The sequence below is a fragment of the Aquila chrysaetos genome, chromosome 17 (genome assembly GCF_900496995.4).
Source record: "Aquila chrysaetos chrysaetos chromosome 17, bAquChr1.4, whole genome shotgun sequence".
Classification (NCBI taxonomy): domain Eukaryota; kingdom Metazoa; phylum Chordata; class Aves; order Accipitriformes; family Accipitridae; genus Aquila; species Aquila chrysaetos.
Window position 1 is genome coordinate 692,432 of NC_044020.1, and position 15,375 is coordinate 707,806.

Sequence of the window (15,375 nt, forward strand, 5' to 3'; positions counted from 1 at the left end):
GCAGGACAGTGTATCTGGAAAAGCCTCCTGAGAGGGGCAGAGAGGAGCAAAGAACCTCACTAGTTTTAAGACAAAGCTGGCTTCCTCCACCCCATCCTTCAGTGTTATGTGGCTGCCAGATATAGTGGGACACTGGCCTCCATGATCCCCTGTTGACCCTACAACCTAAGTCACACCATGTTTACTTTGGCAATATGCAGAGTTGCAGATAAAAATGAACATGCAACAAATGTCTTCCTGCTGACTCTGGGGAAATCTTTACCTGCCTTGGCACAGCATGGGAGGCAACACTCACTGGGGCAGGTTAAGAAGAGGGGCCCAAATTACCTACATCACTCAAGTCACTACTACCTTGGCTCCAGAGCACCTTGGGACATCAGCACGGGGGAGCGGCTCACTCACCACAGGGGATGGTTTTTGGCTGCCAGGTGGGTGTCGCAGTTCCTGAGGGCTAGTTTCTTCTGGGCAAAAGAAGGGGAAAAGAGCCCCACAAAACAAAAACAATCATTTCACTTTCAGAGGTAGTTCTGCTCACAAAAAGACAAACAAATGCTTATTAAACCTATTTGCTTTATTTATTTCATAATATTTTAATACTTCTTCCCCAAACCACCTGTCTAAGTCGGAAAAACTCCAGGAAAGGCCTTCTTGTGCCCCAAACCCTACTGAACCCAACTCTATGCTGCTGAACACTGGCATTCCCAAGGTGGCAACTCCAAGATAGCCCAATGCTGAGGTGAATCTGAGTACTGAAGTGCTGACTGGCCAGTCTCTGGTCTTCTCAAAATACTTTTGCTGCCAACATACTGCAATAGTGGGGACAAGTTAGCCAAGAAGAAGCCTGCCTTCCCTCCTGGGACAGGAGGGGACTTACTCTTTGCCCACCATCCTCCACAGCTTTGCTCCTTGTGACATGAGAGTGCAGTGCCCCATGCAACAGGACACTTGATGCCCTGAATCCAGAGATGGGAGAGACCCACCTTGGCCTCTACCATTCTGCCCAGCACAGCAAGGTCCTGTACCATCTGAAACAGTCACCAGGATTTTGCTCATTTGGTCCAAAATGTCGAAGAGTCATTGTCGAGGGTGGAGGAATCACGTTATAGTCTAGCAATTGTGCCAAGGGAGGTGTCCTGGACACCAAGCCAGGTTTAAATCTCATCACTTATCATTATGCACCTTTGCGTTCCTTTCTCCTCTTGAGATTTCACACCATGCACACACTGGTTATCTGGGATTACACACTTATAGCCTTTCTCACTTCTCCTGAGCTAGACATACTCAGTTGCTCTGTCCAAGACAACTCCCTGCACTCTTCTACATTTATACTCCTGTTCTGCAGCACCAGCAGACAGAGCTATATGGCAAACTCCCTCAGCACTGAAGGAAATAATTTTGGCATGCATTCACAGCTAAAGCAGCACAAAACCCCATCAGTCCCACACCTACCAATGGCAAAGGAATCCAAGGCATCCAGTGACCCTCTGCTTGTCCCAAAGGAGTCCAGGGCATCGAGCCGTGAATCTGTGTAGGGGAGCAGATCCAGGGAATCCAGCGAATCTAAGGTGGAGCCGCCACTTCCTCCCGGCGGAGCCTCGAAGGCATCCAGGACAGAGGAGGAGGAGAGCTGCTTGGTGGGATCCATCACCAGGCCGAAGGAGGCAGGTGGCAGTGGGGTGGAGACAGGGATGCTGGCTGTCACGACTGGGGGCAGAAGTGGAGTTCCCCCCGGAAACACAGGGATCAGCTGGGGCATCTCCGTTGGCAGGTTGGTAGGAATGGTGCCCTGGACCAAAGACTTTGGGGAATCGGGAAGAGGGAGGATAAACAGCACATTAGGAATGAGGAGCAGAGAACAAGTGAACACAGAGGGCAACAGGCTCCCACTCAAGTGCGTGCTGTATCATCTGAAGCAAAAGGATACCTGGCAGCTCAATCCACCTGCAGACTTCCCACAGACCTTCCAGTCTATCTACAACCGCACACAGTCTGGACCGAGGTCCCTGAGGAGGTATTGGGCTACCTAAGTTCATCAGTCTGCAAGGCAGAGCCCTGCGCTGGGCGCTTAAACCAGCCCAAGTCGAGAAACAGTGCAGCTGAGTACACACAGCGCTGAGGTTAGGGTAACGACCATTACTTGTGGTACCTCTCATCAGAGCTTTTTGGCTCGAGAGGTGTCCTGCATCAATATGATTATATTGCTTCCAGACCCAGGTTGGCTCACATAACATCAGCAACACTGGCAACTAATATCCAACGTAAGTATGAATACAGATTGTCTTTACAGCTCCCAGACCTGTTCAAAGAGCTTAGGATGAATGCAGCCTGCACAAAATACAAGGAGATTAGAGCATGCCCACTGTATAAAACACATCCACCATTCCTGCTTCAGAACACTCATTTCTACCCTCAGGCCTGCTTCAACTCCATGGAGACCAGAGGCCAGGGGGAAGGTGATGGTTGGGGGAAGGCTATCCTGGGTACCTTTTGAGGGGCATCTCCCTGAAGTTGCACACAGCAAAGCAGGCTTGGAGGCAAGCTCTTTAGATACTCACAAGCCAGTTGCAGAAATAAAGTAAGGAATGAATGAGTTTTGCCAGAGGAAGAGCTAGGAGGAAAGAGTGACAGAAAGAGAGAGAGAGAGCGCATGCATATCCACATGCTGCAAGGACATCTTTGAAACAAGAAGCAGGGGACTCAAGCAGCGCCCACTCTTACTAGAGGGTATGGTGACCCTTCGGCGAGGGAGTCCAGGAGGGAGTCCAGTTCTTCCCCAATGATGTCCCCATCTGTGAAGTCCTCCACGCTCTCAGGCACTGGCAGGGACACGCAGTCTGGAGACGGGAGCAAGCTGGCAGCAGGGAGCGAGGTAGGCAAGCCCTTTGCATCTGAGTCAGAGGGCAAAGGGGCCAGCCCCTCGCTCACAGGGATGGAGGTGACCATGGGAGCTGGGAGGCACTGCAGGTCCATAGAGCAGTCTGTGATGAGGGAGAAACAGAGCCAGTCACCCAGGAGAGCCTCTTGCAGGGGGCAAGCAAAGCACAGCCTGGCAAAAACAACATTGTACAACTCCGTCAAATCATAAAAACCAACTATGCCAATTTTCTGAGAGGAGGGGCTCTGGTCTGAAGAGTTCTTGCCCTTTCACTTTTGTTCCCAGTCTCCAATGGCTCACCAATAGCTGAAATATGCTCTAAGGGCCAGTGCCCAGACTGTCAAGATTTGGCAAGCACGTACAGTAACCAGGAAAAACAAAAAACCTGTGGCTGAGCAGTTACTGAATTCACTGCAGCCAGGACTAAAAGCCAGGGGCACATAATCCGATTTCTCTATAACCCACCACCTGGTGTTTTCTTTAATGTTCCTCACTAATGCATTTGCAGAGATCACTGTCTTCTCTAGTCCTTGGAGCTTCGATATCCCAGCTGAAAGCTTGCTTACTTGCACACCCTCTCTAAAACCTCAGGCATCCTAAATGGCAGAAGACAAAAACATACAATGTCCTGCTGGGAAGAGAGTCAGAGATTGGGTGCTCAGACCAGGTTGTACTAACAATGTGTTCCCCAAAAACTCCATCAGACTCACTCAGCTGTCTTTACCCAAGTAAATTCCCTGCTCTTGACTGCTTCCTGATGTCCACAGGTGGGAGATTGCTGCTCACACTCCCCCTCAACACCTCAGCAGCAAACATCCCCTTGGGAATTTGTGTGAGCCAGGGTCAGGGCAGGAGAGAGGCAGTGATTTTCCCTGAGGCTTCCTTGCCTCTCCAGTACACTACTGAAATGGTAAGACGTTCCCATCATGCAATATAAACCTCTGTTAAGTGAAGTTAAGGTTACAAGCACATATTCTTCACAGAAGAGCATTTTATTCTCAAAAAAATTAAAGGTTAAAAAAAAAAAAAGAAAGAAATTCAAATGTTAGAAATTTGGAAAATGAAGCGTTACATTTGCAGTTCTCAAACCAAGCACCCAAACTACCTTAATTCTGCCCCTGTGCAGATGTCCTGGAATAAAAGAAAAGAAATAAGACAAAGATGCTACCTTCTCCACCCACATAGCTGTGGCTGCACTGTAGCTACGACGGTCTAAGGCTATAAGCAAGGCAAAATTTGGAAGGAGAGACAACAGCTTTTATTAGAAAGACTGATAAGAATGGGAAAGAAACCAGACAAGCTTCCGACACACGAATCTTGATCCAGTGAGAAATGCTGCATCCTGCCTGTACAAGCTCTGCTCACTCAGCCTCCACAAGAACTCAGCCATCCCTTTGTAACTGGGACTGGGTGAGTGAGCCATGTTGCTATCCTCTACACTGCACGTTCACTGACCGAGGACGGTGTTGGTGCCCTTAGAGAGCTCATCAAATCAGCAATTCCTGCAAACCCCCAAGTCCTGAACAAAACAACAGCAGAGACGACACACACATGCAGGCCGCCTTATCTCTAACCCCACCAGGAGGACACCACCACCCCCTGCAACCTTTCCTCCGGCATTTGTTGTGAGTGGTCCACACGGATGGACCACAGCTGAGGTTGCTGTGCAAGGCACCGGAGGCCAAGCTGTGACAAAAGGCAAGGAAACCACAGGGAAGCTGCAAGGGGCAGACACAGGTCCCTCTCCACAACCTCATGCATGCGATCAAAGGAAAGCGCATGTAGTACCTTATGGGATCCAACACAGGTTTTCACTGCTGCAGCTGGACACATTCCCCACAGGCAGTGGCTCAAAGGAAGGCTGTAAACGTCCTTAGTTTTGCAGTCGTCCCTCAGATCAGGCTCAGCTCCAACCCCTTTCCCCCTCTGCGACAACTTCTCTCAGCTCACGTCCCTTTTGCGTGGGCCCCCAGCCGCACTCGGGAGCCAGCCATCCAGCTTCCCTCGGTGCTGGCCTCATCACTGGCAGCTCGGCCGGACTTCCTTCAGTACAAAGGGATGGCTTGTGCCTTCCCGTTTTTCAGATGTTTAAATCTGGAGTACTGTCAAGATCCCTCCAGGGGCCAACAAGAAGTTCAGGACACGCTGGAAGGGCCAGGGACACATGTGGAGGGGCACCAAAAGGGTTCACAATGACAGGGCCCCAAAGGATCCAGAAGTTCAGACCTTCTCTGAGGAATGAACCAGGCCCTCAGTTCCCACTCGGGGAAGCAGAGGAAAGAGGCCCTCACACACCCCAAGAGGCCCAAAACCCAGAAAAGCTGAACACTCGATGAAAAGGCAGAGAACGATACAGATCCCCCACAGCTCAGTGCATGTGAAGGGCGAGGAAGAGAGCAGGGACCAACAGGCTCCACTGCTTCCAAGGGGCAGAGGGGAGATGTCTGCTCCCCTCTTCCTGACCACCCAAACCCTGTCATTCCTTCAGCCAGTTCCTCCCATTCCCCTCTGTCCAATCTTTTCCCCTATCCCTCCTTTCCCATTCCTGCTTTCCTCAGGACATCCCATCTGCTGACCTCACCCACCAGCCACCATACCCATATCTCATGTACTCTCCTTCCAGAAAGCTCATGCACCTTCTGCATTCACCTAATGTTTGCTCCATTTTAAAAAAGTAAAAGTCTTCTTTGATGAGCAAATCACAGGCACACACCTGCCCCCCTCTGATTTCTGCCACTGCCACGACACTAAGCCCCACCTATTATTACTATAAGCTCAATAAGGGTCTTGTCCATCCGTTCCCCTGAACCAAGTCTCTCATACCATGCCCCCTACCTGGTAGCTTCTCTGGCCATACACCTGCCTGTCCCAGAGGGGTGAGTACAGTGCTTTTAAAAGCCCTTTTTCTAGCTCTGCTTCCCAAAATAGCAGTGGTTCCCTAGTGCGTTAGCTGGCCAAAGGCCATACTGAACCAGATCTGAGCCATGATCTGTGCAGGGCAGGGCTGAGTTAATCAGATGACTTCAAGCAAATCATGGGGAAAGGGGCTTCAGGATTTTGCATCTTAAAAACAAAACAACAACTAAAAACCACCCTTGCTAAAAATGCTTTGAATCTGAAACTCTTGAGCTACCTAGCACCCACAGCCCTCCTGGTGGCATATCACTCTCAGGGCAACGGGATAACATGTAATTTCAGTGCTTTTGAAAAGATCTCCTAGCAGTAAAGGCGCTCTCTGCCTGAAATGCAGCAAAGGTGGCATGCTGCTCTTACACCAAATCCTGATTAGATAAAATAGCTTACTGGATGCAGTCGCTCTTTACTCTGCAGCAGGAGTCCAGTTCATTTTAGCACAGCAAGATAATGTGAAAAACTCTCCTTAATTCACAGAACTGGGTTTCATGATTGCACATAGCATTCAGTTACTGAAATGGCATTCAACAGAGAACTAACATGTTTTCCAAAGCATCCTAATAATGAAATTAGTTTCTTTCTATAAAAAGAGCAATTGCTACTTGCAGTGGTAAGTCTTCACACTTACCTTCACGCACACACACACACAGAGCTACCTTTCAAAGGAACAAAGACTAATGTGCTCAGAGGCACGAGTTCAATGCTCCAGCACACAACAAAGGGCAAAGCACATAGCAAACCTTTCTACAGGGGCAGAGTTAAGGTCACTTGTTTCCCAGCATGAGAAAAGCAACCCCGTAGCCCTCCTTCTGCTCCTCCTGGGTGCCTAGTCCTGAACATGGCTCTCCCTGGGTCCCTCCCTGCTCCCTTTGTTTTCATTTCCTCCACCTCAATGCCTTGGAGGACTATACGGGCTTTGAGCACAAACAGCCACCTACAACCTTAACTTCACTTTATCTGGACTGTTTTGGCTAGGAGCAGAGTTTCAGAAGCTTTGCCAAGCCCAGCTTTAAGAAAGCACAACTGGAGAGATCTGTGTACCTCAGCAGACCCTTTTAATTCCCAGACGTCTCTCACTGGGCCTGGACAAAAAGCCTTTCTGCAGGACAAACACTCCTGCTTCCCACCACCTTTTCCTCCTCCTAGTTACCAAAGCCAGGAGTGCGCGGAAGAGACACAAATGAAGACAGTGAACCTCTCAGGCCTGTCAGCCTCGTCAGATACCTTACCGAAGCCACAAAAATCAGAGAAGAGAGATGTCTTTACCTGTTTCGATGTCATCTATCGAACCCAATCCATTGGAAGTGGTCTGCAAAGAGGGTGTAGAAAAGGGGAGAGAAAAATATCACCAGAAATTAATCTTTAAAAAGATATTCACACTTCACAGATGAGACTCTACTACTCCTAAATGCATCTGGCCCTTTATTTTCCTTTATGGCCTCTTTCAGTGCAAGAGCAGTAAAACCAACGAACTTTAAGAGGCCATTAATTCAAAGAACCTATTCATTTTTACCTCCAGCAGTGGACAAACCCTGTTGCTGCAAAGGAGTACCAGCCCTGCACAATACCCAACCATGTGAGCAAATCTGTACATAGAATAGGGTTTTTCATGTGTGGATGAGAACGCTGTGTCCCAAGTCCCAAGACATCAATCGGTCAGCCCCATGCAGTGTGAGATCCGATTAGCCTGATCTTACACAACGTTCCTTTTCTTACTTCACATGTTTTGCAATCTAACAACCACAAACTTTTACAGTGAACTCAAAACAGGAAAAGGTTTCCGCCAAGACAACTGCTGACTTGGAGCTCCAGGCACGGAATAAAATGAGCCCGTATTTTACAGAAACATAAACACGTACTTACGTATGTGTGCCTTCAGCTTAAGCTTAAAAAGGCACAAGCAAAGCATTACTCTTGAGATACTGCATCTACTGCAATAGTTTTTGCAAGTTCTAGTTTTTGCACTATTTTCCTTTCTTGCAAAAGGAAAGATTTTCAAATGAAAAATTGGGCACAACTATTAAAGAAAGCTGACTGGCTTTCCTAGACAGATGTGAAGGCAAGTCACTGAACGGTGGGAGGTAAACTAATTCTTTAGTATCCCATCTTGTTGTACAAAATGACAATTTTTATAGTTTTTGTTTTATAGTTTGTTTGCTTTAAGGAGTAGTGTGAAGTACCAAATAGCCTGTAAAAACAGCAAGTGTTTGGGGTTTTTTTTGCCCACTGGTGGAACAAGGAAATCAGCAATTTCTTCTGATTTATCCTGGTATTTGTACAGCGTCCTGCCCAAGCTGGATCCCCCAGGTGACAGGACAATACAAAGAATGCATAAACTGTGTATGTACCTTGCTCAGTACATTGCATGATTTAATTTTGTATGTTTCTTCAGCAGTTGCACTTTCTGACTTTTACTTAGCATTGCCCTAACTATGTAAAAACTTGAAAACTAAAACTTACTTAAAATGCAAGAGAAAACAAATATTCACAATAACTAAGAAAAATAACCATCTTCAGTGATCTAATTACTGACATCAAAAATGTTGTCACTAGAAATATTTTCAAAGAAATTAATTTCCTTGGCAATATTCCTTAAAAGCTGAAAACACTAATTAATACATTTAAATCCTAAAAGACAGTTATAAATTTGCATGTAAATAAAACTGCAAAGCATTCTACTAGTACAGTCCATTAACAGTAACAACCACAGGATGCAAATTCTACCTGGTTTGACAAATTGATTGACGTGCCATTACTGAGTAGCGAGAATGTTTCCAATTCCTGCTGCAAGGAAGAGAGAGGTCTTAGAACAGAGACAGCCCATGAATGCTCGTAAACTAGGTAAAGCTGGGTTACAATACGGTATCCTTCCAGGCACTGCCAATAAATAAAAGCCGCCCCAAAAGGCATACTACTGTGACACAAGGGTACAGTTTTCTGAACACTGAAAGGGCCATATATTTGTTCTGGACACCTCGGTGCAAAACATCCAACATCCAACACACAATCAGGAGACAAAAAACTTCCCCGAGGAACAGAAGTTTTTGTCTTTTCATTGAGAAATTACTACTTTGGGAAGGCATTACAGCACTGGAATGAAAGCTGGAAGTCAGCACAGGAGATAGCAAGGTGTTATCAAAATACTGATCACTAAATTTCAAATAATAAAAGCATTTTGCAGTTCTTAATTTTTAGTTGTCTAACATACAGGTGGTTTAAGCCCATCAGAGCTGAGTAACATGACAGCAGCAAAAAGGTGGCAAGGCCAACACAGTGAGCAGCTACAAAAAGCATTTCTGCGTAAAACTTCCCTTTCTTTGAGACAGAATCATTTTGGAGTGCTGAGAGCTGCTACAATGTCAAGCGTTTTTTTGGGGTATGCCAATCACATGTGAGGTTGGTCATGGAGAGGAATAAGATGCTATGGCCAAATTTACCTCCAAAGCTTTCTGCAAACTGGATGCCCACCAATGACTTCACCACATACTGCAAAGGTGCCCCTCTGGAGATGGAACATGCTGGCTGTTTAATACACCACTGTGCATGGGGCCAAGGATGCGAATGCAAAGCTAAGCCTCCACTACTAGCTAACGTTCCCTACTCCTGAAAACGCATCCTGGGATTTTACGTGACCAAGGCAGCTTTATCCAAGAGTGCTAGCAGTGGCCTAACGCCCTCTAGCTCCATCCCAGAGTACACACTTAAACACCAACAGTACTCCAGTTACAGCAGCACTTTCCTCTAGAGCCAGGTTACCGATCCAGCCACGGGCGTCAATTAACTGGACCCACCACTTGCTTTCTGCTGCCTTCTTTCCTAGCATCTGACCAGATGTGTACCTGTTGTTCTCCCAAAGCTCAGGCCTTTCCCCACCACAAAGAAGGTGTACGCCTAGATATGGGGCAGGAACCCTTAATGACCCATCGCACTACAAAACCAGCCATGCCTCCAATGCAGCAGAGGATCCCACCCTTCTCATCCCATAACAGGTAAAGGACTGTGATGCAAAACCTCCTTTGGGATCAGGCCTCACGTCCCTCTCCTCCAAAACACACAGGCTCCCAGTGCATTGGAGACCTCTCCTGCAGCACCAGCCTGGCTCTGGCTGGCTTAGCTGGGGACTCAGGAAACCTCCTGGCAGTAGACACAGCAGCAATGGGGTTAGACATGGATCTAGGCAAAGCGAGTCAGAGGGTCAGGACAAGGAGGGTAGCCAGCCGCCCGCTAGACGGATTGCAGGGTAGTGTACGTGTGTCTGTTACTGCAGAGCAGCACCTACCACTTTTGCAAAAGTAAATCTGAAAGTGCCAAAGGATAGCCTCTAAGAAAAAAGAAGTCATACCTGAGGTCTTTTGTATGCTTTTCGAACCCTCAGTCCCAGCTTCTGGGCAAGCTCCTGTCCCAGTTGCGTGACGCTTTCATCCTGGGGACAAAACCATCGGCAGGACACTTTCAGTTTTGCCTTTGTGGCACACACAATGAAATAAACAGGGATGCAGTTATCCTTACTGGGCTGCACCAAGAAGCCTCACTTGTAGACAGCAGCCAGTGGACAATTGCCAGAGCAGCCCTAGGAGAGCCCATGCAGACCTGAGGGCTCTTGTCATTCAGTCCTGCTGAGATACTGGGGTTGCACCAGGAGCTCTCCCCTACACTGCCTCGATGCTGCAGAAAATCAGAATCAAATGTCTGCTTCCAAGAAAGCACCCACTCTCTGAAAGTGGGGTTCATGAATCCTGCTGGCCAGATGGCTGGAGAGGCTGCCAAGGCTGGCTGCTGTGGGCTGACACAGCATCCACAAGGACCCCATGTCTGGGAAGGAGCCTGCATGCCTTCCCTCTCTGTCAGCTGCAGAGTTAATAATCAGTTTTGATATGCAGACAGTATTCACTAGCCTGTTTTGCTTGTCTGCTTGTTTTTAAAGCTGAAAACAACTCTCAGTTTCCAACTTACTAGCTACAAGGCATTTTCACTGTCTCCAGCTCTGGTTAAACTGCCTCAGCTTTGTCAAGCAGATCCTTCTGCTTTCCCCGCTGCGTGCCATTTACCGTCCTCCCTGCTCACTGCCCATGCCCACTCACACACCACCGTGGGCTTTAGACAAAGTTCTGGGCCATGCTCCATTCCTCTGCTCCCCCCTCTCCAGTTCTGCCTGGACTAAGAAGCTGCCACAACCTTCTTCACTTATCACCAGCAACTCTTTTCTTCTGCTTTTCTCCCTCCCTGTTTGCAAAAACATTGGAGTGCTTTAACAGTTTCTTCAAAGAAGAAAAAAATATCTGCCCAACCTATTGTGATATCCCTCCTTAATGTCCCAACATCTCCTCCCTCATCTCCAGCCTTGAAGCTTGCTCTCTTCTCTCTACTTGCCATGCTGGTCTTTCCAACCTCCTTCTCTCTGCTAGTTCATCCCTTCCCTTTCAACCTCTCACTAGCCTCTGGTTCCTCCTGCCCACAGTATCAGTAACTTTTCCTTTCAATTTGGAGTGTCACTTTTTGACTGTACTTGCTCATCCACACCCTCAACATTGGTCTTGTCACCACCTTCTCTGAACTCAGTGAAGACAAATTCTATCTTGTCCATTTTCTCTTCTCTCCCCATGTGACACCCCTTCAGGATGTACCTTCTTCTCCTGAAACTGTCCCCGCACCCTCCAGAGACCTCTTCTTGGTCAAATCTCATGGTCACTGCTCCTTCTTCACTCTCTTCTACCTCTCAGATCTTTCTAACACCAATCACGTTTTCATTGCTCTGTTTGCCTCTGGAGATTCTGCCTTTCCAAACACTCTCTCAGCTGTCTTCTGAAGTCTTGCTCCCTGGGGAAAACTCACCAGAAAGACCTCTGACATAATTTCTTTTCATTGATCTCATACCCATACCTACCAGGTTTACCCTATCCAACTCCACATGCCAATGTAACTCTGAGATGTCTTCTCAGATTCCTGGACAAGATCAACAATGTATTTCCCTCTAGACTGCCACCACTTCCCTTCCCAAAGACACATAGTTAATTACTGTCCTTCTTGTCAGCAGACCTGAGGTGTGGGGGTGGGGGGTTATTTGCTCTTTGCCACCCCCAAGTTCTTCCTTTAGCTTTCCCTTCCCTCAGCCAAATGCCACCCTCAGGTGCTTACTACCTCCCATCTAAACAAGGGGATGCTCAACAAGGGTATGCAACATGCTCTCCTCCAACACCCTAAAAACACCACATGCCATACCAAAAAAAGCATACCACAGAGGGGTATCAACTTCCCCATGCTGGGAACCTCTGCAAACTACCAGCACTGAGTATCTGCCCCCAGAAGCAAGTCAACTCTGCTAGATAGTGAGTCAACTGATCGGCAGATCCTTCATCACAGGAAGTTTTAATACATGCTCTGCTTTGACCACAATGAAGCTCTCAGCTGTTACAGCAATGCAAGCTGGAAGTACCCATGTGCTCCAGAGGCATAATGGAAACAAGAGTGAGATGATGGATAGCATGACTTGCCTTTGATGCAGAGAAGGCTTATGATTTCTGTTAATCAGGTAATAAGGCAATGGGGTATGTTAATTTACAAGACTGAATTGTTTAGAATAGGGAATGCAGATCACTCGATATGGAGTTTGTAGGCTGAACTTTCCTGCCACAGAGAAGTTTGATAAAGTGTTTGTAGACCACGATGATTGTAATGATGATAATGGGAGATATGTAAACGTAACTGAACTTATTTTTTAACCGTATAATTAAGTGGCTCAACTGCAATGTGAAATATAGCCAATTATGGCTTTATGTGAACACATATATTAAATGGGTTTGTTTATAAAAGGGTTTGTTTAAAAAACAGTTCTTTGGAACTCCCCTAACATGACACCTTTCATGTTTTGGTCACCCTGTTCTGCCAAGTCAAAGAAACTAGAATTTACAAGCTATACAAAAGGAATAACTAACCGCTAACAAGGGTTTCAAAGATTGCTTCTGTAACACTAATAATAAAGGAAAATTAACTTCTGCTGATGTAGATGCATTTTTCTTGTAATAGTATTACTGTGATGGATCAGAACCAAATTTAGCAAGGACAACCAGTGCTCACTAGAATCCATCTAATCACAGCCTGGTTTCCTGTTCAGTATTTGGCCTAAAAGGACGCTCAACAAAAGCACTGTCAGGAAAATATCTAGGGCCTAGTATATGCAGATAGTCCCCTCTGAATGCAAAGATTTACACACCTGTGAACATAAAAATAACTATGAAATGTGATGTCAAGGACACCTTTGCATGTCCCTGAAGAAATAAAAAGCTTTATCAGCTTGCCTTAGCAATCAGTAAGTAAAACATGAGACATTTTTAACTAAAACAGGAAGAGTATACATATTTTCCTTCCAGTGCTCCAGTTCCCATTTGTCCCATGCTCCTAGTGACTCCCATTAGAAGTATAAAACCAGCTAATTAAAACAATCTCATGGCTTTAGTTCACATTCTGTTAGGGTAGGGTTTTGCTCTTCACAAATAGGCCACCACACCTGCCCTCACTAACCAGTCTCTGGCTAGTACTATCTGTAGAGGGTGACTTGGACTGAAGAAACACGGGAGGTCAAATATCTTCTTCAAATCAGAGAGACAGAATTTCTGGGCATAAGCATGTTTCCAGCAACAGCCTCTTCCACTATCCTCTAGCCTCACACTAAGCATATTAAGGAGGAGGAAGGTGGTGAGCCACAGAAATCAAGAAAAGTTGTATGTCAAAAACTTACATGTGGGAGGGACAGCAAGCATCGGCTATTGCACTCATATGCTTCTTTGTGTCTTCCAAGTTCATTTAAGGAGCGGGCTTTCCGGAAGAGCGCTCGGATGTTCTCCTTGTCAAGACTTAAAGCCTTCTCGCTGTCTTCCAGTGCCTTCTCATACAAGCCCTGCAAGGAAGAGACCACCTTGAGTCAGCTGAGGCACAGCAGACTAACCCCTCCTTCTGTGTGAATGCAAACATTTCATCTCTCAGCAGAACACAGGAATATAAAAGGCAGTTAAACATACATGTATTACCTCATACACAGACCAGCATACAAACACACAAGGCCTACAGTAACAGAACATTTTCTTAAGTCTTGCAAAATTCAAAACACTTGAAAATCAGTGAATGCCAGAATTGAGGCTGCTTGAGCAACCTTATCTTGCCTCCCTCTCTACCTTGGGCATGTTACATTTGACAGCCTTTAATTATGTGACTGCTTGCTAATTTTGTTCATGGGACTTAGCCTCATTTTGAACAGGATGGACCTGCTCTGGGGTTGTGCCATAAAGTAAAGCTGTCAGATTCCTTAGGAAAATGGAAGCACGCAGTGTTTTAGAGCCTGAGTATTTCAGAATCATTTTCCATGTGTGTGCTGAAAGTTCCATCAAGACCCAAACGCTTCTCACTGTCTTCCAGTGCCTCACTTGAGGAGGCAGGAGCCTCCAGAGCAATACTCAAACAGTATTCCAGAAAAATACTCAGTCAGGACTGGAAGGCACTGGATTGTACTAACTCCTCACCAACATGGACCAGAACTGCACTGTCAGTACCCTAGGCCTGGCCCCCTCTCCTTCACATCCTTCCTCTGGTCTTGCAAGACAACAGTGTGATCATGAGGAGATATCAGACTTTTCTGTGTGTCATCATCTCCTCCAGTGTTGGAACAGGGCGTGGACAAAACCAAGTGAAACCCCTCTTGACATCTTTTCCAACTGCATGGCACTGTGACCATGATGTCCTCCCTGGCCCCTGGGGATGACTTGGGAAGGAACTCACCATAGCAAAGTAGCAGGCAGCTCGGTTGACATGCAGCTTGCACAGGAGTTCCTTTGGGATGGTCACCTCGTCGGAGGCTGCGTAATCCGCCACGTTCAGCCCTTCTACATACTGTACCAGTGAGAGCTTGAAATCCTTCTCTCGAAACAAATCATTGCCCTCTGCAAACAGGTTTCTCACCAGCTTCTGCAAAAAGGCCTGGGCAGCAAGGAGAAAGCAAACAGACTGGATATTCAGAGGCACGAGGGGTTTCCCAATTTTCCATTCCCTTCCATGTTTTAGCAAACTTCCCGCCCACCAAGACTTTCCTGCCTCCCCACTCTCCTATAAAACATCAGTCGTTTGGTAGAGGAGAATAATCCAGTCAAATCTCCTTTCTTCTTGAACACTCAAGTGTCTTCTCCTTTCCCTGAAAGTTGTCATTGCCAGAACCTTAGCACTTTAAGTTACAGACAAATTGTGACAGACCATCCCACGCTCTCCACTTTTGGTGTGTAAACTAATGGCTGTGCAACAGAACAAATCTTGCTAACCAGAGGGTTCCCAACTTCAGAAAACAAATTCTTCATTACCTCATAATCTTCTTGGCTTAGGGGTAATGTGGACCTGAAAAAAAGAAGATAAGAGGCTCATGAAACAGGCATCCAGGCAAACAAGGGCTTTTGTCTGATAAAGAAATCATCCTTCTGGTCCTGTGTTGATGAGCTCAGTGAGTTACTGAACATTTTATCACTTCAAAGGCAGATGGGGCAAAGAGAACACAATTAGGGAGCATTACACTCAGCGATGGCCACAGTGGTGTCAAGAGATGGTCAGGT

General features: G+C 46.7%; 1 protein-coding gene across 12 annotated transcripts in view; it reads right to left on the reverse strand.

Annotated features, from left to right (window-relative positions):
• The window catches only part of ZC3H7B (zinc finger CCCH-type containing 7B), a 51,848-nt gene that overhangs the window by 27,227 nt on the left and 9,246 nt on the right, over positions 1–15,375 (reverse strand). For 2 of the 12 annotated variants that reach the window (XM_041129536.1, XM_041129537.1), the window contains exons 3-11: positions 15,130–15,163; positions 14,558–14,755; positions 13,524–13,682; positions 10,131–10,211; positions 8,513–8,572; positions 7,055–7,097; positions 2,713–2,978; positions 1,450–1,798; positions 349–461 (exon numbers count right to left, since the gene is read on the reverse strand). In XM_041129536.1, coding sequence (XP_040985470.1) covers positions 349–461; positions 1,450–1,798; positions 2,713–2,978; positions 7,055–7,097; positions 8,513–8,572; positions 10,131–10,211; positions 13,524–13,682; positions 14,558–14,755; positions 15,130–15,163 — 1,303 coding nt within the window. The remainder of the gene's footprint in view (positions 1–348; positions 462–1,449; positions 1,799–2,712; positions 2,979–7,054; positions 7,098–8,512; positions 8,573–10,130; positions 10,212–13,523; positions 13,683–14,557; positions 14,756–15,129; positions 15,164–15,375) is intronic. The other 10 variants (XM_041129538.1, XM_041129545.1, XM_041129540.1 and 7 more) reach the window with 9 other exon arrangements.